The sequence below is a fragment of the Manis javanica genome, chromosome 7 (assembly GCF_040802235.1).
Source record: "Manis javanica isolate MJ-LG chromosome 7, MJ_LKY, whole genome shotgun sequence".
In the NCBI taxonomy this organism is placed as follows: Eukaryota; Metazoa; Chordata; class Mammalia; order Pholidota; family Manidae; genus Manis; species Manis javanica.
Genome location: NC_133162.1, coordinates 45,592,913 through 45,614,904, shown reverse-complemented (window position 1 = coordinate 45,614,904; position 21,992 = coordinate 45,592,913). Strand labels below are relative to the sequence as shown.

General features: G+C 46.1%; 1 protein-coding gene across 2 annotated transcripts in view; it reads left to right on the top strand.

Annotated features, from left to right (window-relative positions):
- The window catches only part of MACROH2A2 (macroH2A.2 histone), a 63,417-nt gene that overhangs the window by 36,048 nt on the left and 5,377 nt on the right, over positions 1–21,992 (top strand). Inside the window, exons 2-7 of one of the 2 annotated variants that reach the window (XM_073240907.1) lie at positions 2,370–2,600; positions 11,458–11,564; positions 12,837–13,034; positions 14,106–14,216; positions 15,703–15,802; positions 19,729–19,818. In XM_073240907.1, coding sequence (XP_073097008.1) covers positions 2,429–2,600; positions 11,458–11,564; positions 12,837–13,034; positions 14,106–14,216; positions 15,703–15,802; positions 19,729–19,818 — 778 coding nt within the window. In that variant the 5' untranslated portion in view covers positions 2,370–2,428. The remainder of the gene's footprint in view (positions 1–2,369; positions 2,601–11,457; positions 11,565–12,836; positions 13,035–14,105; positions 14,217–15,702; positions 15,803–19,728; positions 19,819–21,992) is intronic. The other variant, XM_073240908.1, reaches the window with a different exon arrangement.

The window sequence follows — 21,992 nt, the reverse complement described above, 5'->3', positions numbered from 1 at the left end:
TCGGCGGCGCCGAGTTCCCTGGGCAGGCCCTGGAGCCACCCCCACTGCCTCGGCATCAGGGACTGAGGGTGCCGGGGGTGGCGGTGCCGGCAGTGCTGGGGGAGCCAGGGTGGGTGGCGCCGGGGCCAGGGGTGCCGTAGGGGCAGGGGGAGCAGGGGGATAAGGAGGGGGATCATCAACCATAAGCAAATCTTGAGTGTCAGGGTGAACTCTGATAGTAGTTTCTTTTTCCTTGCCCTGAAGTTTGGTCTGGGCAGCTAGAACTCGAGGGCCCTTTTTCTTCTGCACCCAGGGCTTTACCCAGGGCGGAGGGTTTTCCACCAACTCTTGCCAGACTACAATGTAGGGTTGCTGATCCAGATTGTCCTTGAGGCAAATCCTGGAAGACAACGGCTTTTACTGCTAATAAAGTGGGGAAATCAAAAGTCCCCTCCGAGGGCCACCCAACATTGAAGGTGGGCCATTCAGAGGTACAGAAAGTCTGCCATGGTCCCTTTTTTACTTCTACTGACAAGTTATGCGCCCTCGCTCTGACTTCCGTCCAATGATCTAACGTCAGGCTAAGGGGGGTCGTCACTGTCTGTCCCATTGTCAGTACAACAATAATTAGGCACGTAAAAGACACAAAAAACAAAGACACACACAAATTAGACACACAGCGGCCGCTTTTCGTTTTTCTCAGATTTTCAATCAGAAACCGAAATGAATTGGAGGGTTGATACTCCTGGCACCCAAAAATCAACCCTATCTCATCAGGTTCACTTTGCCGGAAAAACAGATGAGAGGCTACCAGGCGTCCCTGGCCCTCCAATCTCCCCGAGGCGTCCCCCAGGGTTGCAGCCTGCGGCACTCCAAGTACGTCTACCGACCGCAGTCTCGACCCCTTTATGGGATCGGGACGACTGCCAGACAGAGGGTACCCTTTCAGAATTCCGACCGGTCTCACTGAAAAACAGAAAACAGAACACAGACAACTCAAGGCGCCACTAACCTTACCTTTTCCTCCAAGAGCAACTTCGGGAGTGAAGTGGGGTGAGCGCACGATCCCGGACGAGCCCCCAAATGTTGGATTCTCCCAGAGGAGGACACTGCCCCAAATCACTCAAGAAAGGCATCTCTTGATGCAACAAGCAAGAGGGATTTATTCAGGAACCAGCTAGCTGGGGTCCAAGTGTTAGCCCAACGCAGCGGGTCTCAACAAGGACCCCGAGCAGTCAAAGCCGGAGGTTTTTATAGCATTTTCTAAAAAGACACGTAACAGGGGTTTTTTTCCAAGGACGCATAAATCTTCGGTTGGCGCCACATCCCGGGGGTTTCACGAGATAAGAACACCCTCAGCCATACAGTGTTTCAGCAAGATAAGCTTGGTATGTATGACTAACTGACCAAGGTTAGCTGTCTGAAGGCTGCAGCTGCCCACCACCTGGTTTCATGATTAACTTGTTTTTCACCTTGTTTTTCAAGGGTTTTCTGAACATATTCAGAAAATGGCCTCTGGGTTTCTTAAGATGGCTGTGCTCAGGCTAACCTGCTGTCTTCACTGAATGTTTAGGTCCTACATTTCCATCTGAGAAGTCACATTAACTCTGAGCTGTTGGCCACAGCTAACCATTATAATAGGCCTGGTCATATTAACTAAGTAGGATGCATTAAAAGAGGCTGAAGTAAATCAGGGCAAAGAGGAACTGGATTAATTTTCTTGTTGCTGCTCTAAGAAATTACCCCAAGATGTTGAGGCTTAAAATAATACAACTTTATACTTCTACAGTTCAGAGGTCAGAAGCAGAAAATTAATTTAGCTAGGCTAAAGCAAGTTTGTCCGCAGGGCTGCCTCCTTCTGGAAGCTGCAAGCAGAGAATCCAGAGAATCCATTCCCTTCCATCATCACATCTCTGACTACTTGCCCTCATCTCCTGCCTCCCTGTTATGAGAACCCTTGCGTTTACATTAAGCCCACCTAAATAATCCAGGATAATTTTCCCATCTCAAAATTCTTAATCGTATCTGCAAAGTGTCTTTTGCCATATAAGGTAACATATCCCCAGGTTCTGGGGATGATAAAGGGGACATCTTTGGGGGCCATTGTCCTGCTGGCTGTATGACCATGATCTCGCTCTAGTGCCAGTTTCTTTGACTTTCCTGTTGAAATGGAACTGGTTGATGGGGTGGAGAGATGTTGGTGGGTGGGCCTGCTGATGTCCTGCCAAGACCCCACAACCCCTCCCTGCCTGTGGCACCATGTGGGTGGCAGCCAACTCTCAGCTACCTCCTCGGGCTACCAGGTGTGCCACATATTGCCCAGAGCCACACCACTTTTCCCAAAATGTTTGCCAATCACCCTTCTTCACCCTGCCTTCTTTCCTTCTTAGGATTGTGTTAGTGCCGGGAGGACGCTGTGTCAGCAAGCTGAGAGGGAAACTGAGGCAAGATGTCGGGCCGGAGCGGGAAGAAGAAAATGTCCAAGCTGTCCCGATCAGCCAGGGCCGGTGTCATCTTCCCAGTGGGGAGACTGATGCGTTACCTGAAGAAAGGGACGTTCAAGTACCGGATCAGCGTGGGTGCTCCCGTCTACATGGCAGCCGTCATCGAGTACCTGGCAGGTAATGTGAACTCACAGGGCAGGTGACAGCCTCCCAGAGCCCACCCTCCCTGCTGCTCCCATGCTTCGCTTCACCCTGGCTGTCTCAGGGCTACCTGAGGTTTCAGCTTGCCTGCTTGGCCAAAATTCATTTCTGCAGGGAGGAAAGAGGCATAAAGACAGAGGATGAGGAGGGAAGGAAGAGAGCCCACAGTAAAGTGGCTTTTTCTAGATCAACTCTGGAAAAAGTGTCTTGCTTTAGGCAAAGGTCGTATGTAAAAATCTAGGTTCCCACAGAAGAGAAACTAACAGGGAGGAGGGCCTTGTTCATTTTCTAACAGGGGTCTTCACTTTACTTCAGGGCCTTCATGAAGCACCTGTTCTCCGGGTGTATTGAAACTAGGACTCGCTGTCCATAAACAACAGTGACCCGAGCATCAAAAACATCTTGAGTCGGCTCTGCGAAGCTGCTAATGTTCTACTCTTGCTCCTCTTCACAGAGGTGGTTCTCTGTGTACAATGGGTACATGGGAAATAGTTTCCCATATTGGTTGCTAAAATTATTTTTCTACTAAAAGATGAGGTTTATTTGCTGTGTGTACTTTATATGTTTGAGTAACTTTCTGTTTCACTTTTTTGTTGTTCTTTTATGTCATAGTTAAACAGAAAACAGACCTCACAACTTCAAAAATACTTAAATATATATATATATACACATATACAAAAAATATATAAATAAATTGCATTAGTTCCTTGAGGGGTCAGTTTGGCCATGAGCAACAACACCTCTGAGTTTGCCCAGGGTTAGCATGTTCCCCAGACACCGATTCACATCCCTTGGGAAGTGCCCCAGGTAAAGCAAACCTCCCCAAACTGTCTACCTCAGCCGCTGAGCCCTTGGGGCCACTGGGTGTGGTGTGAAAACCCCTGGGCGTGGCAGGCTGGACCCAGTTTCTGTTCCCAAGCCCTTCTTCCCCTCCTGGTTCTCCCTCAAAAGCAATCTCTCTCTTCTCTTTAGATGCTCCATCCTGTTCTGCCCTCTTGGTCCCCCATCAATCACCAGGCAACATTCCCAAAGAAGTTTGCCTTGGTCTGCCTGTGGAAACCTGCTCCCCTTGGGGGTTCCCTCAGGCATACCTTTAGCCTGCCCCTTATTGTGGGACAAAAGGCTTGTTCCTGGGCTAAATGTTTTTCTGGGGGATCCTTTAGAAAGTTGGAGAGAGGGGCTGGAGTGCTCTGAACATCAGTCCCGTCAAGTGTGATACAGCACTGCTTTTCAAAGTATGACACTCAGGGATCTTGTTGACAGGGTCTGGGGGTGGAGCCTGAGACTCTGCATTTCTAATACACTCCTAAGTGTTGCACCGCTGCTAGTCCAGGGGTCACTCAGAGGAGCAAGACTGTAGCCTGTCCTTCAGCAGCAGGCCTAAAGGCTTTTGGGATGCTTGTATAAAATGCGGTTTCTTGGCTACACCCCTCCCCAACACCGTGATTTGATTCACTGGATCTGGGGTGGTACCCAGAAGTCAGATAGAAAAATCTTCTGGCTGGGGAGGGAAAGGAGGGACTTTGAGAAAGGTGAATGCAGCTTTCAAACAACTGCTAGGTCCCTATAACCCACTGAGACTGGAAGACACTAAGTAACCCAGAGATCCCACAGCCTCCAAGCAGGGAGTGGCGGTTCCCCAAACTCTTTCGGCCAGAAGCCATTCACTTTCTGCCTCACTGCACTGCCCCATTATAATGTGTGTATGATCCAAATGATTAAGTACTGCCTATGCCTCCAGTAAGCAAAAGTCTAAACTTTGTGCATAACAGAACAGTTTCACCTTTTGGATTACTGGCATCTCTATTACTCTTTAGTTCAGATAAAACTTACATTTTCCTACTCGTTCATTCAACAAATATTTGTTAAGCTCTACATGTCTGAGCACACAATATTTAAACTATTTCCTGGTAATAGAATTCAGCCACTGATATGATTTCTAATTCAACTTAGACTAGAGCTACCAACCCCATAGCAACGTACACTAGAGCCTGAACATCACACTCTGGACTCAGAGCCAGCACATCTTTAAAGATTTATAGTACCTCCCGAAGTAGAGTGTCACCCTATTTCTCACATTGGTTCTTAGAATCTTCCATTCAGTTCACAAACATTTATTGAACACCTGCTCTACGCCAGGTGTTCTAGATGCTGTACATACCACAGAGACCAAGACAGCCAGGGATCCCTGTCCTCAAGCAGCATGCATTCTGGAGGGGAAAACCATCCAGTGAATAAGTGAGGTGCGCATGGCACATCAGACAGTGAGAAGTGCAGGGAGGTAAAGCAGGAAAGGACAGAGGGCGTTCCAGGAGGTGGGGAGCTATCAGTAGAGCTGCTCTGTGAGGGCCCCGTTGAGGGCAGCAGCTGAAGGGAGCCGGGGAGTGGGCATGTGGACTGGGGTGGGAAGGTGGGTGCTGGAAGTGCTCTGGGAGCAGCAGTGGGCCAGAGGGCTGAAGCTGAGGCACGGCTTGGACTGCATGTGCGGCCTGAGGGAGAACCGGCTCGCGGGTATGAGTGCCTGTCATGGTGCTCCGGAGAGTTTTGAGCAGAGACAGAAGTGATCCGCCCTGGGGGCTAGGGAGGGTGGACAAGGGTGAACACAGGGAAGGCAGCAGGAAGGCTAATTACTGCAGAGGGTCAGTGAGACACACGCGGCTGGAAACTAGACAGTGAATGCACTGAGAAGTGGTCAGAGTGCTGACACATTTTGAAGGCAAAGCCAGCAGGATTGGTTGATGGGCTGGTTAAGGAACAGGGGAGAGGATGAGTGCCTGGAAGCATGCCGTTGCCAGTAGTAACCGCCCCACATATACCCAGCCAGCACAGTGCTGGGTCACATGGAGAAGGTGAAGTGGGTTTTCTGAGGCCCAGGCTTGTCTCTTCTGTGTCCTTTCCTTCCCTCCTTTCTGTACTTTTTGTCCCCTCCAACCTCAGGCTGGAGTTGAGAGAGCACAGCTTAGGTATATGTCAGTTTAAATCTGCTGTGTCAGTTTTACCAGCTCTGTGATCTTGGGCTAATTCCTGAACCTCTCTGAGCTTTATGGGTTTCCAGAGCCAGCTCACTGAACTCCATCAAATGAGCTAACATATATAAAATACCTGATGTATTCCTGCACTCAAGAAGCAGGCCCTCTTTTCATCTCCCTTCTATTGAGAGCTGATGAAATCATTCAGGGGCAGTATAATGACTAATTCTGTTGAGGTGTTATAATTTTGGGCTATATTTATATTTTAATGAGACAAGGAGCTTTAAGCCAAAGAAGTGAATCATTATTAGCGGAATTGCAGGCCATTGCTGAACAAGTTAAAGGGGATTTTTTTTTTGAAGGGGGCACCAGTTGATTTTGTTTTGGAAAGAGAGTTTCAAAGAGTGAAAGCCTCCTGTCACCCTTGAAATGACCTTCAACATTCATCACATAAATATTGACTGAGTTACTCCTTTAGACCAGGCCTTGAAGATACAGCAGAAAACAGACATCTGTGGTCCTGCATTCAGGGGCTTACATTCTAGCAGGGTGGACATGCACTGAACACATCACAATAAGATGACATGCATGCTGGAGAGGGAAGTTAGAGGAGTTGTGGGAAATGTCGGGGGCAGTGGGGGCTATTATAAAGCAAGGACTGATTCTCAGCCCTGGTTTTTCTCAAGCTGATTGATTTTAAAATCCTGATGATGCTTACATCTCATCCCCAGAGATTCTGGGGTATGTTCTGGGCATCAGGATTTTTTAAAACTCCTCCCAAATGATTCTGAGGACAGCCAGAGTGGGAATTAGTAGGAATCAACTAGATCCAGATGGGGAGTTGAGCTGGGGGCGATGAAGCTGAGCCATCCCCTTCACCTTGGGAGGGGGGTGAAGACCCAAAGTTTAGAGGAAGTGTGTGGCCCCTTCCAGAATGGAGGCTGTTCTGTGTACCTGCGGCCAGGTTGGGAAATGGGGGAACTGGGAGTGAGAGGAGATGCAGGGGCAGATGGGTCCTTGAGGGCCATATGAGAATGTGTACAACATTTTGTATGTGTGTGTACACACACACATGCCAGGGGAAGGCACTGAAGGGAGGAGGGGGATTTGGGGGCATCACTTGGGCTTTGAGTGGAGAGCGGTTGGCAGGAAGATAAGAGTCCAGGGAACCACTGGGGGCTGTTTAGTGTCATATTTGAGAATTGACAGTGGCCAGGACTAGGGGTGCAGAGTGGGGATAAGAAACGGACAGATTTGCGAGGTATCTGAGGGTCAGTCCACTCTGCTCAGTGATGGATTGGATAAGGGTGGGAGCATGAAGGACCGCATGAACCCTTCCTCCCTGGGCCGACTACTCTCTTTCAAGTCAAGCTACCTGGTGAGGGATGGAGATGTGGGCTTTACTCCAAGAGGATTAAAAAATGCATATAAGGAGTCTGGCCAAGAGGAAGAGAGGAAAGTACTGTGGCTGGTGTGTGGAGACTGGTGCTTGCAGCTGAAGTAGGAAACAATGGAAGAGAAATAAGAGGCAGGGTGAGAGGCTCAGTTGGGGACCTGAAGGGTTTTGGAGTCTACAAGATGCCCAGGAGGGCAGGGCGGATAGGAACACTGGATTCTGGTTCTGCCACTTACCAGCCAAGAACCATTGGGCATGTCCACTTTAGTATCCCACTGTCATTGTGGGAACTACGTAAGAGAATGAATGATAAGTGCTTAGTGCCACTCCAGGCGCTGAGAGCTGATGTCCTAGGAGCCATTGGCCATGACTGGTGATTTCCTCTGGCCGGCTTACTTCACTTGGATTCATGTCTGCAGTCTCTGAAGGGCCTCTCTCCCCTTTACTGCCTCTGAAGGGGAACCTGTGCCACAGGAATGGACAGTAAGAGAAGGCTGGGGGCTACTTAGCCAAAAAGAAAGTTGCACAAATTTTCAGCAACTCTGGATGAGAGCCTTGCCTGATTTCTCTGGACCGGCTGCCTGGCAGGGCCCACGTTCGCAGATCATCGTGACGTTAGAGCTACACAGTGTTTCCAGTCCCAACCTGTTGGAGGAGTTTGCACAATCTGGCAATACCAAACTGCTTGTCTAGAATGTCCTTTCTGCCTGAGACATCCTCAAGCCTCCCAGAATGGCCATCACACTCATACTTCAGTTTATCAATCTGTAAATATTGGTCCAGTTCCCATCTCCAGTGTAAGTGAGGAAAAATGGGCTGAAAAAGCAAACCCCAAATTCTGGAAAATAATTTTGTATCATCAACAATAGATATAATATAAATGTAACATATTGAGAATGAATTTTTAAGATCATTTTTATGATGACAAAGTGTTCTGAAATGTATTTTTAATTGACAGGACAAACAGGTCTTTAAAAAGAGTGGAATTTCAGGACATCTCATTAAGTCATTGAGTAATATAGAAGCCCATCATTTACATACCATTTCCAGACAATTGAGTCTACCCATTTAATACCAAGCATTTTTTTATCTAATGATTTTCATTTATTACATTTGAGTTTTGAAAAGATCACTTTGGCAGCCAAGAACACGTGTATCATTGTGCAGGTTGTACACTGCACAAGGACCCACATTTAATGGAGTATCATTCACATCAGACCTTAACAATTTGTATATTTATTTCAAGCATTTCCAGCAGATGGCAGTAAACAGTGTTGCTCTAATGAAATCAGAGAAGTAAAATGTCTTGAGGAAGAGATGTCTTTTTCTAATTAGCACACAGTGACCTATGGGCCAGAGGTGGTCTTGTTAGCATGAATCTAGAGGACAAAACTGAGGGTGGAAACCAGCCATTACAATGATCTGGGGTTGAAGAGAAGGTAGTCTTAGCACAGTAATGGCAACAGGCATGGAGAAGAGGGGCAAAGGGAACTTGTGTTCCCAAGATCAATAAAATCACTCAAGAAAATCACTACTAGGGAGTGACTCCCAGGTAGGAGCTGGGTGTGATTGGAACTGCCAGGCCCCAAAATGAAATCACTTTGGGGAGAGTGATTTCAATTTGGGGATGTGGTAAGTTTGATTTACCTGTGGAGTGACCAGGTGAGGCTATCCAGGTGACATTACAGCAGGGTTGGAGGCACAGAACTAGTAGCATGGGCAGGTGGGTGGAAGCTGGAGCCATGAATGAATGGGGTTTCCCCAGAATACAGCATGGCCTCAGCAGAACAGAGGGCCCATATAGACCTCCAGGGGTACCATCATCCTGTGGGCAAATGGTCTAGCTGGGAGGAGCTGGGGGAGGAGACAGCCCTTAAGGAGTGGCCACTCCATGCCCTCTGTCTCAGCCCTGCATTTCCAGTGGCATTTCCCATCTCCTGTGGACTGTGATATTCAGTGTTGGCTTAGATTTGTGTACAAAATAATGTGCACGATGACCTTTCTAACATCCCTTCTGGCTAGAGAAATCAGTGTTTTTACTACCAGATTCTCAACTATACTGCAGATGGAAGTGACTTCTGCGAAGTGAGGGATTTGCTATAAAAGATATGGACTTCATACAAGTCTCCACCACTTAACAGAATAATGATCTTTCCACGCAATTTGCATTGAAACAAATGGGTGCTGAATAAGTCCATTTTTCCTACTGATTGCCAAAGATACTTGTGTTCCCAAGATCAATAAAATCACTCAAGAATGTAACAAACTTTTATAGTTTGTGTGGATATATTTGTCATATCATTTGAAAATATTAATATTATTTCAAACATTTAAACAGTGAAGTCCTTGGGATAGATGTTTAGACTGAACATCCAACAGAGAACAAGACCACCTTGGTCTAAATGTTCTGTTGTGTATTAAGAAGTTTTTCTCTTTATAAAAAAAAATTATATCTCTGCTTTTGCACTTGAGCACATAATCAATATTTTCTTTCTTTTAACTTAAATCAGAAGGGCTATTCCAAGAGCCCAGTCACACGCAGGCTGAGCCTCACCCCTGTGCCTGCATCGTACCACCTGCCTGTATTACTACCCTTTGTCTCTTCTGCTGCATTTGATTTTGGCAGGTTTTTCATCTGTGAATCCAGTTTCTGTACATCCATCTGTCAAGCTGAAAATAACCTGATCTCAGGGCCTTTCTGAAGGCTCCAAGCATGTGGGGCTTCCCATTAGCTCTGCCTTTCACGCTGGCAGCTGATGGGAGGATGTTTAACTTGTTCCTCTAAATGCAGAGGACAGAGTCAGGAAAGTGGTAGTCCAAGATGCTAAATGAAATTCAGTTGCTCAGAAGCTTAAAGTTAGGGGGCTCCTTGATACCCCCCACCCATCTAGAAAAAGGGGTAAGGGGTGCTCCTTCCTCCTGTGTGGGGTTCCCAAGACGAGGAGGTGCAGGAAGCTCCTTTTTATTGTGCAAAATGGGGAACTGCATATTTTAATCTAGAGCCATAAAGCAAGCCTCTTGGTGAAAACTTTATGACTACCTTTCTGATGGGTACCCCCCTTTTCCAGAGAAAGAAAGGGCTGGGCAGCAGGCTGAATGGAGTAAACGAGATTATCTAAGACGGCATTACTTACAAACACTATCCCATGGCTCCAGCAAGTATGTTCATACTTCTCAAACTGCAGTGCCTGATCTTTGATTCAGGAAATATAGTCTCTGTATAAATGAATTGTTGGTACATGCATATTCGTTGCTTAATAACCTGGAAAAGATGTTGTGAGAATGAATTTGCAGTGATTTAGCTCTTTTCATTATGGAAATGCCATATAAATATTTAACTCTAATGCTTATTTTATTCTAATTTTTTGTTAATCACATTTGCTTAGTTAAATGGCATACTTATGACAAGTTTGTTTTTCATTGCCCTAGATTTTATGAGCGATGGCAATTTCTAGTGCTGTTTATTTGAAATAAGGTTGATTGTAAAGACTCATACGGAATCGCCTATTAGTTTTAGAGCTTAGTGTTCATGCCATTGTACCAGCAAATCCCCCAGCACACACACATACGCTTTTTGCCCCCACATTATCAGTGAAACAACACATTGGCACATTGCCTCTGGCTTTCTGCAGGAAGGAATTTTTCTTTAAAGGATCATTCATATTTTTGAAGGCAGACAAATTTGGTTTAGCAGAACATCCTTCTAAAATTGAGGAAGAAAGAAAAATAACAAAATAAGACAGAGACAGAAGGGGAAAGCATACAGATGGTATAAACCAATTCTATAGTTTTTTTAAATTTTTGCCTCAGAAATTTTGATAGCATGTGAAACAGTTTTAGGAAAATATCTTTTTATCATTTCTTTTACATTTGCCACACAACATGTTTGTTAAAGTCAGAGCCATGTTTGGGTCCTGAGGGAGATGTGGAGAACCCTTGGACCCCAGATACCTTCCTTCCTGGGTCTCACAGGTGTGCCTGTTGGGAATTCACTTTGTGGCTCAAGCATTTCTTCATCCCACAGTATAAGTTAGCTCTTCTCATCCACTTTCTTTTAGGACAGGAGGGACCTGAGACATCAAGTGAAGAGGAGAAGGTGATTCTGAAAGGGGTTCCAAGTGGGTACTGAAGGCAGAATTTATCTATATCACTATTCTTTTCAGAGATGGCCTTGCTCTCTAGACTGAGAGAAGCTCAGGTCTTGTGTTAGGGTCTTGTGTTAGTAAGGGTTAACTTCTGCTGACAGTGGCTTAAATAAGACAGTATATTTCTCTCCCATGCAAAAGAAATCTGTAGAAAATGGTCTAGGTGAGTAAGGAGGTTCCACCATCATAAGGAGACTCTGGTTCCTTCTCTCTTGTTGCTCTATCATCCACAACTTCTTCCTCAAAGACCATTTCCAGAGAAAACCTTTAGAAAAGTCAGACTGCATTCTGCGATGCCTATTAACTCCCCCTTGTAATTTCAGCGGAAATTCTAGAATTGGCTGGGAATGCAGCAAGGGACAACAAAAAGGCCCGGATAGCCCCAAGACACATCCTGCTGGCAGTTGCCAATGATGAGGAGCTCAATCAGGTATGTCTGAAGCCTTGAGACAAGCCATGGAATGGGTTTGCCAAACACACTACTGCGTGTGCACCTGGCTGGTACAGATCATTCCTGCTACAGTTCCCAATCACGTGAATATAAAAAAAGTCAGATCATATAAGAGAACAAATTCTGCTAGCTGTATCATTCAGAATGAAAATGAGATTGCCTCTAGAATAGATCCGTTATATATTCAGGGTCTTGACAGACCCTTTTTCCTGTTTAAAAGCCAGCTCTCTGTGTTGCTGGGAAAGGTACAGTGCAAATAGTCATTCTCATCAGTTTCTCCACCTTAACTTTGTTGATGATTCATTCTGATGAAGGAGTATTTTTTATACATTAGAACTGACCCTTTATATTTTAGAAGTGACTCCAAAGTGGAGTCAATACCTACCCCAGGAAATGCAAGATGGCAGATAGAGAGTGGAAGAATTTTCATTTTCTAATCTCATTCTTCTCAAACTATCTGTGGTGAAGTGAAGAATGAGTTCTTATTTCTAATCCATCATGGACTGATTATTTTTAAAAATACAAATCAAAATAATTACTAGAAAAAGTTAAAAAACCAAAAACATGCAAACTAAAAGCCACAATTTTTGTTATTAGACCCACTAGAGATAACACTACCTGTCAGTTTGCTATAACAGTTTCTAGACTCTTCCTCACGATTTCCATATCTTTCTTGCCACAGGCAGTGACTGCCCATCAGTGGACCAGTCCTGGCTGCAGATCATACAGGGTAGGCCAGTGTGGCTCTAGGATGTGCAGACTATTATTAGTGTAGTAGTACATGTCAGTTATTTACAAAGTAAACAGATACTAATTGATCAAATATATTTTCCTGATGGAATGCATGATAAAAAGAGTATAAAGATCCCTGGTCTGTTGTTAACTGGGTCTAGCTCTACCACTGACCTCGGAACCTAGTTTTGTCAAGCTATGTGCCCCACGTGCGAAGCTCTTAATCCTCTGTTACATCTGGAATTCCAGAGCTCTGGGCAACATCCCTGGTTTCAACCTCTATCCCCTTTCATTACAATTGCTTGTTTTGCTTTCTGTACAAGATCATAGGATGCCTCAACAGCTACAGAGAAGTGCTCCACCAGTGAAACAAGGGAAGGCCAATTAAACCATGGGTCACACAATGTCTTTGGGAAAGCAAAGACCAGATTTAATACTTGTTTCGACAACAGTTAGAACTGTATTAATCCAGACCCAGCAAGCTTTTTGCTGTCTGAGCTCATGCATTTCTCTCTACAGCTGCTAAAAGGAGTGACCATCGCCAGTGGAGGCGTCCTGCCCAGAATCCATCCCGAACTGCTGGCCAAAAAGCGAGGGACCAAAGGCAAGTCAGAAACTATCCTCTCCCCTCCCCCAGAGAAGAGAGGAAGGAAGGCAACGTCAGGCAAGAAGGGGGGCAAGAAATCCAAGGCTGCCAAACCACGGACGTCCAAAAAGGTGAGCCCGGGTGCATCTGTGAGCCAGGGACTCTCAGAGAATAGGAGGAAGCTGAGTGATCAGAAGACGAGGGCCTAGCCGTCAGCACTGAAGGACACGGTTTCTGCACAGTTTGGCGCTGGGAGAAAATGACAAGAATGTGTGTGTAGAAGAATGAAGAGCCTTTGAGACTAGGGCTCAAATCATCAAGCAGGGTCTACTAGGGGTTTCCAAACCCAAAGCACGGGTGGTTTTCATGTTTCCTGATCCCTTACACTGCCCCCACCGAAATCTTAAATGAGTGAGGATAACTGGAAGTCTACTTTTCATTTCTCCCCAGAGCTCAGTGCATACTAAAAAATCTCTACTCTCGCATGGATAGTCACCTGAGTTCAGCCAGTGGGATTTCAGGAGTTTGGGATAGCCTGATTCGTTAAGTAGCTCTAGCTCAGAGATGGCTGTTTGTAGAGTAATACTTTCATATACAGCCCAGGATAGTAACCACTAGCCACATGTAGCTATTTAAATTTGAATTTAAATTAATTAAAGTGAAATAAAATTAAAAACTCAATTCCTTGGTTGCACCAGCCACATTTCAAGTGCCCATCTGCACTGAGGTGTGCAGACACAGAACACGTCCACGACTGCAGGCAGTTCTGTCGGACAGCGCAGCTTCAGGAGGCATCAAATTTTCATTCCACAGACCTCCATGAAAACATAAAAGATTATATTTAAGAGTTTATGCCACTGCCTCTATGCCCCAGGGAGGTTGAGCAGTGTGCTGCGCATGATCCCATTTGGTTCTGATGCTTGTCTTCATAAGCTGGACGCATTGCAGAGTCAGAATAACATACCTGTGTCCAGGTGTGGTGAGGACTACACGTACGTGTGAACCCCTTTAACACTTTATTTGGGGCAGCACTGTTTTCTCTCCCTACCATTGCTGCCCATTGCTTCCCTCAGTTGAGACCATAACACCTTACTGGTTCCTTTCATAGCCAAGTTGGTGGTCGCCATGGGAAGAACTTAATAAAGCCACTTTGGGCTTTTTCTGGATTATTTCTCATCTGTCCTCCTGATTTCTACCAACAGTCCAAACCAAAAGACAGTGATAAAGAAGGTACTTCAAATTCCACTTCTGAAGATGGCCCAGGGGATGGATTCACCATCCTGTCTTCTAAGAGCCTTGTTCTAGGGCAGAAGGTAATAAAGAGAATTGTAATGTGTGTAGTGAAATACAATTGCATTTTTATAACCTACTGTTTACAAGCAATGATGCCTCCTTCATCCCTTGCTCCCCTAATAACAACTCTCACTCTGGTCTTGAATTATTCATTTTTAAGTGAAAGAGCTATGGCAATGTCTGCATTGTGACAGTAAACAAGCTTTTTAGTGCTGAGAATTGTTCATGCTGACTTTGGCCAGCCAAAAGCAGGCATAGCGATCTTTCTGGTCAGTAGGTAGGAGGCATTACTGATTGTGCTGGGAATTCCCCAGGCCCCAGTGATTTCTGTGCCCACCAAAAAAGTCCGTAGCTAGCTCTCCCAACCACCTCTGGGAGGCCTGCTTCACATGGTTCAACGTAATTTATTGAAGAAAGAAAATACAAATATATGCTTCCTGCATATCCCTAGTGTTATAAGTGAATTATTTGCCAATAATTCAGTCTGCCTGCCTTTGTAGACTGCAGAAAGAAAACCAACAGGGCTATACATTTGAACAGTCTTCAGCAGCACAACAGCGGCCCAGCCAGACATGCAAATCATTCATTCTCACAGCCATAAACTTTATGGAACAATTTATCGACCGAGTCAACCAGGGCTGAAATAAGATACGCATGGAAACAGTTAACCGTATCTCTGGTAGCTGATTGTTTGCAGCCTGACGATAGTCTGAACCTCTGTTGACGCAGCTGGAAAGAACATGTTACAAGAAGAGCAAAACATGGCGGGTTCCTAATTCATCCCCAAGGAAAGCAGGGAGGCCAAGAGGTGGAATTTATGTCCCCTCTAGGGGCTGTCCATAGTTACAGGATGATCAGCTTTCTCTCACTCATCTAGGGGGACATAAAGTCCTTGCTCACATGGGGAGACCATGGAGAGCACCCCTCGTGCCACTCAGCTATGAGCACATAGGCCAGCATTTCACAAACATAGCGAATGTGGTCCCCAAAGACAGTGTGGCCAGGCATAGGCAGGTCAGAAGCCCAGAGCCTACTACTTCCCTCAGGCAAAGTTGTGGGCTTCACGTCCCTGACCCTGGAGGTCTGTGCCGCTCTGGGAGGCATCCAGGGCACAGTGGGGAGAGGAGAGAACAAGCCTGGCTTTTCTTGCAGGAGGGACTCACAGAATATACCCCCCGAACACCAAGGCCACCCAGATTGGGAAATGCAGGCATAAGCTAAGGAGAAAGAAAGGGGAGGGGAGGGGAAGGGAGGGCCATCCTGCTCCTAGGAGAGGAGGCAGGTTCGCTGCATGCCACTGGCCTCGGACGGAAAATCAAACCCGCTGAGCTCAAAGAGCCTTTGAAAACTACACCTGGGAAACTGAGGTGGCTGCTCCATGTATGACCCCTTTATGTTGACACACAGTGTAAATAACTGAGAGGATTAACAGATGTGAGATAAAAGAGGAAGATTTTAGTAAGATTGGCTCTTTCCCACATTCTCCTTCCTTTCTTCCCAATGCAGCTGTCGCTGACACAGAGTGACATCAGCCATATTGGCTCCATGAGAGTGGAAGGCATCGTCCACCCAACCACAGCCGAAATTGACCTCAAGGAAGATATAGGTAAGGCCCTGAGACTTCCTGATGAGTTGGTCCTTGTCAACTGGACATCCTCTGCTTGGGGGGCCATGTCCCACTCCACCATTGTAGGTAATTGAACAGCATTACTAGAGAGGAACTCATTTTGTTTTTAATCTGCATATATATCTGGAATTTTTATTGAAGTATTATATAAAAACTGATCATTAATGCACAGCTGATAAATGTTTCTCAGGTAAACACAACCATATAGCCAGCCCCTTGCTCATGAAGCAGAAACTTGCCGGCACTCCATAGGCCCCCTCCTGTCTCCTCCTGGTCACCATTCCCCCCAAGAGTCACCACTGTCCTGTCTTCTGACAGCATAGATGGGTGTCGTCCATTTCGGAGTTCATGTAAATGACATCATACAGTATGTCTTTTTCTGTGTGTGGTTCCTGTGCTCGACTTGGTGTTTGAGCAGTCCACCCGTATTGTGGGGTGTGGTTGTGCTCATGCATTTTCTCTGCTGTTTTGTATCCCACCGTAGGAATGTACCTCCATTTGTTGATCTGGTCTAGCATGGGTGGCATTTGGGTGGTTCCCAGTTGGGGCTGTCATGAGTTGTGCTGCTGTCCATGGTTTGATTAAAACTCTACTTATATTTTAAGCTTAATTATTAAGAACACCATTGGTAAAAATAAATTGGCCATCTGGAAGGTTGTCTGTGGGGCCATACACTGAGCTCTTTTGCCAGTGGATCGCCACCTGTCCTGCAAGTGGTGGCACAGCTGTTCCCAGGCTCGGTGGAGGCACTGTGGAGGGCAAGCTAGCAAAGGCACTAGAAATAATAGCACACTAAAGGGTCACCATCTCATCCATTTTCACAAGAAAGAAGTGTCCTAGACTCTCCGTTGAAAGAGTGAAGTAAGCAAGGAAAGGGCTTTGTCCCTGGGGAACGGGGCTTGCTTCTGAGGCAGGTGGTCTGAGGCAGTTGGGAGGAGCTCAGCCCTGGGTGGTGGCCCTGGGGCCCCAGGCTGCTGGGCTCAACTTACATTCCCCGTGGCATCAGAGGCCACTTGCTTTGCTGAAAAGGAGATAAGACGGCCTTGGGGAGAGGAAGGCGGGAGCAGGTGGGGACACTACAGAGAAACAGGACTTCTCTTGCACACAGAGTCCATAAAAATTCTTCTTCACCCTTCACATGCAGCCCAGGACGAACCAGCTGCCCTTAGCCCCTCTGTGAAAAGCTCCCCCTAGTAGCCTTAATCTTGAGCTCTATTTTGAAGTGTGTCCTAGCTTCTTATGAAAAAACAAGTAGCACTGTCCTACTTTATCATTTCTATAGTTTGCATTTTTGTAACAGGGAAACAATGAAGATACTGGTATTTTTTAAGGTGGCAGGGTGGTGATTAAATAGAAAAAGCACTGGTATTGGAGCAAAAGCTCAAGCTCAGATCCCAGCAGTGAGGGTTCTGGAGTCAGTATGGGTCTGTGTCCTGGATTTTACAAATCACTTCCTAGGTGTGTGACTTTAGGTGGGTTTCCTAAGCTCTCTGAACCTGTTTCCTCACCTGTAAGTGAGGGTAACAATTCTACCTGTCTCACAGGGGTGCTGTGAAGACTAAGTAAGATAACATTTGGATGAGGCTTAGTCCAGTGCTGGGGTCATATGCACTTGATAAATGATAGCTTTTATATTGCTGTGTTGTTGGAAGGGGACCCCCATCATGATTCCATTCTCCACTACTGTCGCCCTAACCAGTAATCCCATGCAGATAAGGCCCTGATTTATTCTTTTTAAAACATAATATGTTACTACAAGGTCGAGCATACACAAAAACAGCAGAAGAGTCTGATAAAACTATGCACTGAGATGCAATAACCATCAGCCCATGTCCAAGTTAGTTTGGGCTCTTCCCCCACCCACATCCTCCCAGGCTTCCTATTATCTTGTCTATGAATAGTTCAGAATGATAAGGGCTATTTTTTTTAGCAGCATAACCACAATACCATTATCACAACTAAAACTATCAAATATCAGTGTTCAAATTCCAATTGCATCATAAATGTCGATATATGTTTTATATGTATTTATTTGGTCCAGGATCCAAATAAGTCCACAGGTTGCAATTGGTTGATAAGTCTCTTATAACCTGTGGGTTCCCCCTTCATCTGTCACTCCTTTCCTCTCTCTTTATTTTTGCAATTTATTGGCAGAGGAAGCTGGACTCTTTGTACTGGAAGGTGTCCTGCAGTCTGGATTTTGTTGATTGCAACCTCCTGGTGTTGTTAAACATGTTTCTTCTCTGTTTTTCTTAACAAATTGGCAGTCAAATCTAGAGGCTTAATGAGATTCAGGCTCAAAGTTTTTGGCAAGACTGCTTGGTCAGTGATGGAATGTTCTTCCATCAGGAGGCACATAATGCCCCATTGTCCCCCACTAATGCTCCTCTAGGTTTGCCCATTTGCTAGGGAGGTGCAAAGTGGGGATATTCTAATTCTAGTATTCTTTCTTCACTGGACCACTTCCACAGAGAGCAAGGCCCCTCATCAACTTTCTAGGCTGCTTTATTCTTAGAAATCTTCAGGGAAGAGGGTTTTCATACATTCCCATCTGGTCCCTGACCTGAATGCAAATATAGCAGTTTAGGCCTATTTCCCCTGCTTCTCAGCATGAACGACACTGCAGCTTGGTTACCTGGCCCTCTCCAGGCTTCTGTGACCCAGCAGATCAACACTGCCCAGGAGTCTGAGGGCCAGAAAGGCTAGAGGCATTTGGCATGGCCCACAATTACCATTTCCCAATTGTATGGTTGAAACACAAGCACATTAATGAAGAAACTCCCTCCCCACCCCCACCCCAAGGGAGAGTGACTGCTAGAATAGACATTTTCCCCAAATAATATGATGACATGCTGTGGCTCTCCAAACATATTTGAGTGTCTGAGTGTGGAATGGAGAAGCTCCCTCATGCAGCTTCTAGGGAAGCCTCTGAACTGAATAATAATTGTAAAAAGAGAGCTGAGACCTGCCCCTAACACCCAGATAGCCAGATTTCCATTAAAAGGTGAAAGTACGTGACCTGCCCCCAAGAGCAGCAGCAATCATTCTAGCCTGCACCAAACACCGGTATGTCCTTCCAGAGGCCTGAAGACTGGTGCACACGGCTGAGGCTCCTGTGGGGCCCCTGCCTTGCCACTTCTTGAGGGCTCCCTGGAGACGGCCTCTATGGAAATACAATCCTGAAATACTGAGCAGAGAATTGTCCTAATAGCAAAGACTCAAGGGATCTCCTATCAGGAATGTCCTTAGAGATGAGGAGTGTCCTCAGATCTCTGCATTTTTCCATTGCAAATCAAGACCCATATAGGAGGACAGCATGTCAGGCTGCCCTGAGCCTGTTCTGTGACCCCCAGGGACTTACGACAAACACATAGGTGGTGGTGAGACAGGACCCCAGAGCTGTCCACCCAGAGGCTCCTGCTGAGCCATCTGTCATCTCGGGACTGGGCCCCCCATTGTGGCTACATCTCCAAATGTGACTCTGTGACCAGGCTCGGGAGCTGATGACAAGAGGCAGAGTGCAGGGACTGTGAGGTGGCCCCCAGTGTGGGGTGCTGCCCTCTAATCACAGATCATGGCTACTAAACCCAGAGGTCAGAACACTGGAGCCTCAATTTTTTAAAAAATATCACCTTTAGGATTCATGTCATGAGACTGCTTGAAGGCCAAATCACCTGCTAAAAAGGTCCTTTTAAAAGATTTTGCTCCAATCTAACTCCTGCTGGACAGAAGCCCAGAGACTTCTGCCACTGGTGACCACTAGCAACCAGGATTTCAGTAGCAAAGTGATTCTGACTTTTAAAGGATTTGTTTGTTTTTCCTGGCCTACTAAAATATGTCAAACAGTATAGTTAATGACATTGAAAAAGACAACCACAATGGCTTCCCATTGTTTGTCTTCACAGGTAAGGCCTTGGAAAAGGCTGGGGGGAAGGAGTTCTTGGAAACAGTAAAGGAGCTTCGCAAATCCCAAGGCCCCTTGGAAGTTGCTGAAGGTGAGTGTGGAATTGGGCCCAGATTCCCAGCACAGCCTCACCACCTTCCTCTCCAGCATTCGGTGCTTCACGCATATTCCATTTGCAAAACAAAATATGCTATAATTAATCAGAGAGCTTTTTAGCATCTCCCAGATAATTTGCACAGGCCCATGTTGATCATTTTATATGGTTTGGGGGCCATAAAGTGTCTGGATGGTTCAAGTCGATTTGCATCAAATCACGCAAAAATGAAGCTATTGGGTAACTTTGTGGGTGTGGGTGTGTGTGGTAAAACACACATAACATAAAATGTAGTATTGTAACCACTTAAAACACTCATCATGTTGTTCCACCATCACCATGGTCTGCATTGCAGAACTTTCTATCACCTCCAGTGGAAACCCTGAGCGCATTAAGCAGTCATGCCCCTCGCACCGCCTGGCAACCACCAGTCTGCCTGTTCTGGATGTCTCGTGTAAATGGGATCTTATAATGTGTGATCTTGTGTGTCTGGCTTCTTTCACTTAACATCAGTTTTTTCGAGGCTCACCCATGCATCCGTACTTCATTCCCTTTTATGGCTGAGTAATACTCCATTTTGTTTATCCCTTTCATCTGTTGGGTTGCCTCCATCTTTGAGTACTGTGACTAGAGCCGCTATGAACACTGTGCACAAGTTTTTGCTTGAATACCTGTTCTCAAGGATATTGGGTAGCTTAACTTCAGATCTGTGTCCCTCCATCCCCGTGCCACTTCCAGGGACCATCTAGTCAGTCCAAGTGCTGCCCTGTGCTGGGGCTCCAAAGACAAGCATACCCACTCCTACCCTCAAACACTGGACAGTCTAGGAGGAAAGACAGATGCAGAAGCAGGGCTCAGAGAGGGGCCACACCTCTGCTTGGGGGAACTGGAGAGGCTTTGGCAAGGATGTAGGACCACTTGGGGGCAGGGATATTATGGGCAGTAAGGGCACTGGTGCGTGAAGCCTCGGGTTATGAGCCAGCAAGGAATTGGCAAGTAGAAAATTCTGTATAAACAAGAGAGGCACCTTTGAAAGTTTAAGCTGGGGACTGTCATGATCAGATTTGATTGCTAGAATAGTACTGGAAGCTTCCGGTTAAGAAAAAATATGAGTCCACTCTTTACAATGTGCACATACCACTCCCCAGATACATAGCAATGATAGATAGGATTTCTTTTTTTAAATTGTAAAACAGAGCCACACTGAAATATAAGCCAAACATACACATAGACAGGGATAGCACAGCTGCATGAACTGCAGCAGGCCACTTGGCTCCAGGTCTGGTAATACGCAGAGCCACCAGGAGGTCTACACTTACATAGTGATGGGACCAGAGGTACCTTGTACTTGGAAGGGACCAGAGCCAGGCCCATTACTCAAAGCAAGAGCTGGATAAAACTCTCACAGACCTATATATGGCTTGTGTGAAATCCATTTTCCAGGATAGCAGAAGGGAGCAGACAGCCCCTCTCCCATGCCCGGGGTCACATTGCCCCATGGCTCAATGTCAGGATCTCCCACATCCCCTGTGTGACCATGAGACAGAACCTTGCATCAGCCATCTAAGACAGGACCCTGCCTGGGGGCTTGAGGGTGGCACCCAGCAAACAGCCTATGGGCAGGAAGGAGAGAAAACTAGCTGCTCTACGTTGAAAGAGAGGCACCAACATGCTGAAAACAGTTCCAGAGGCAGAAAATAGAAGGTAGAGAAACAGCCTTTGAAAAGATCATGGCTGAGAATTTGCCAGAATGAAACCCATGAGTCATCAGGTTGAATAGTGAGTAAAATAAATGAAAATAAATCCCAACCCTGGGCAATCATGATAACACTTCACACATTCAAAATCAAGAGAAACTCAAAAGCAATCCAACAAAGGATATCATTTGTAAAGACAGTTCTGACAGCAGACTTCTCATCAGCTAACAAAGGATAGTTGGAAATGGGAAAGGAGTATCTTCAAAGCATGGAGAGGAAAAGGTGTCCACCAGGAATTCCACATGCTGCTGTCTTATTCAAGAGGGAGGACAAAAGAGGCACAGTTTCAGACACACACAGAAGTTGAGAGTCAGAACTCCACGGGTCCTCGCTGAAGGGGCTATAGGAGATCTCACAGAAAGAAACAGAAGTGAATCCAGAAGGAAGGAGAGGGGTGCCCAAAACAACCACGAG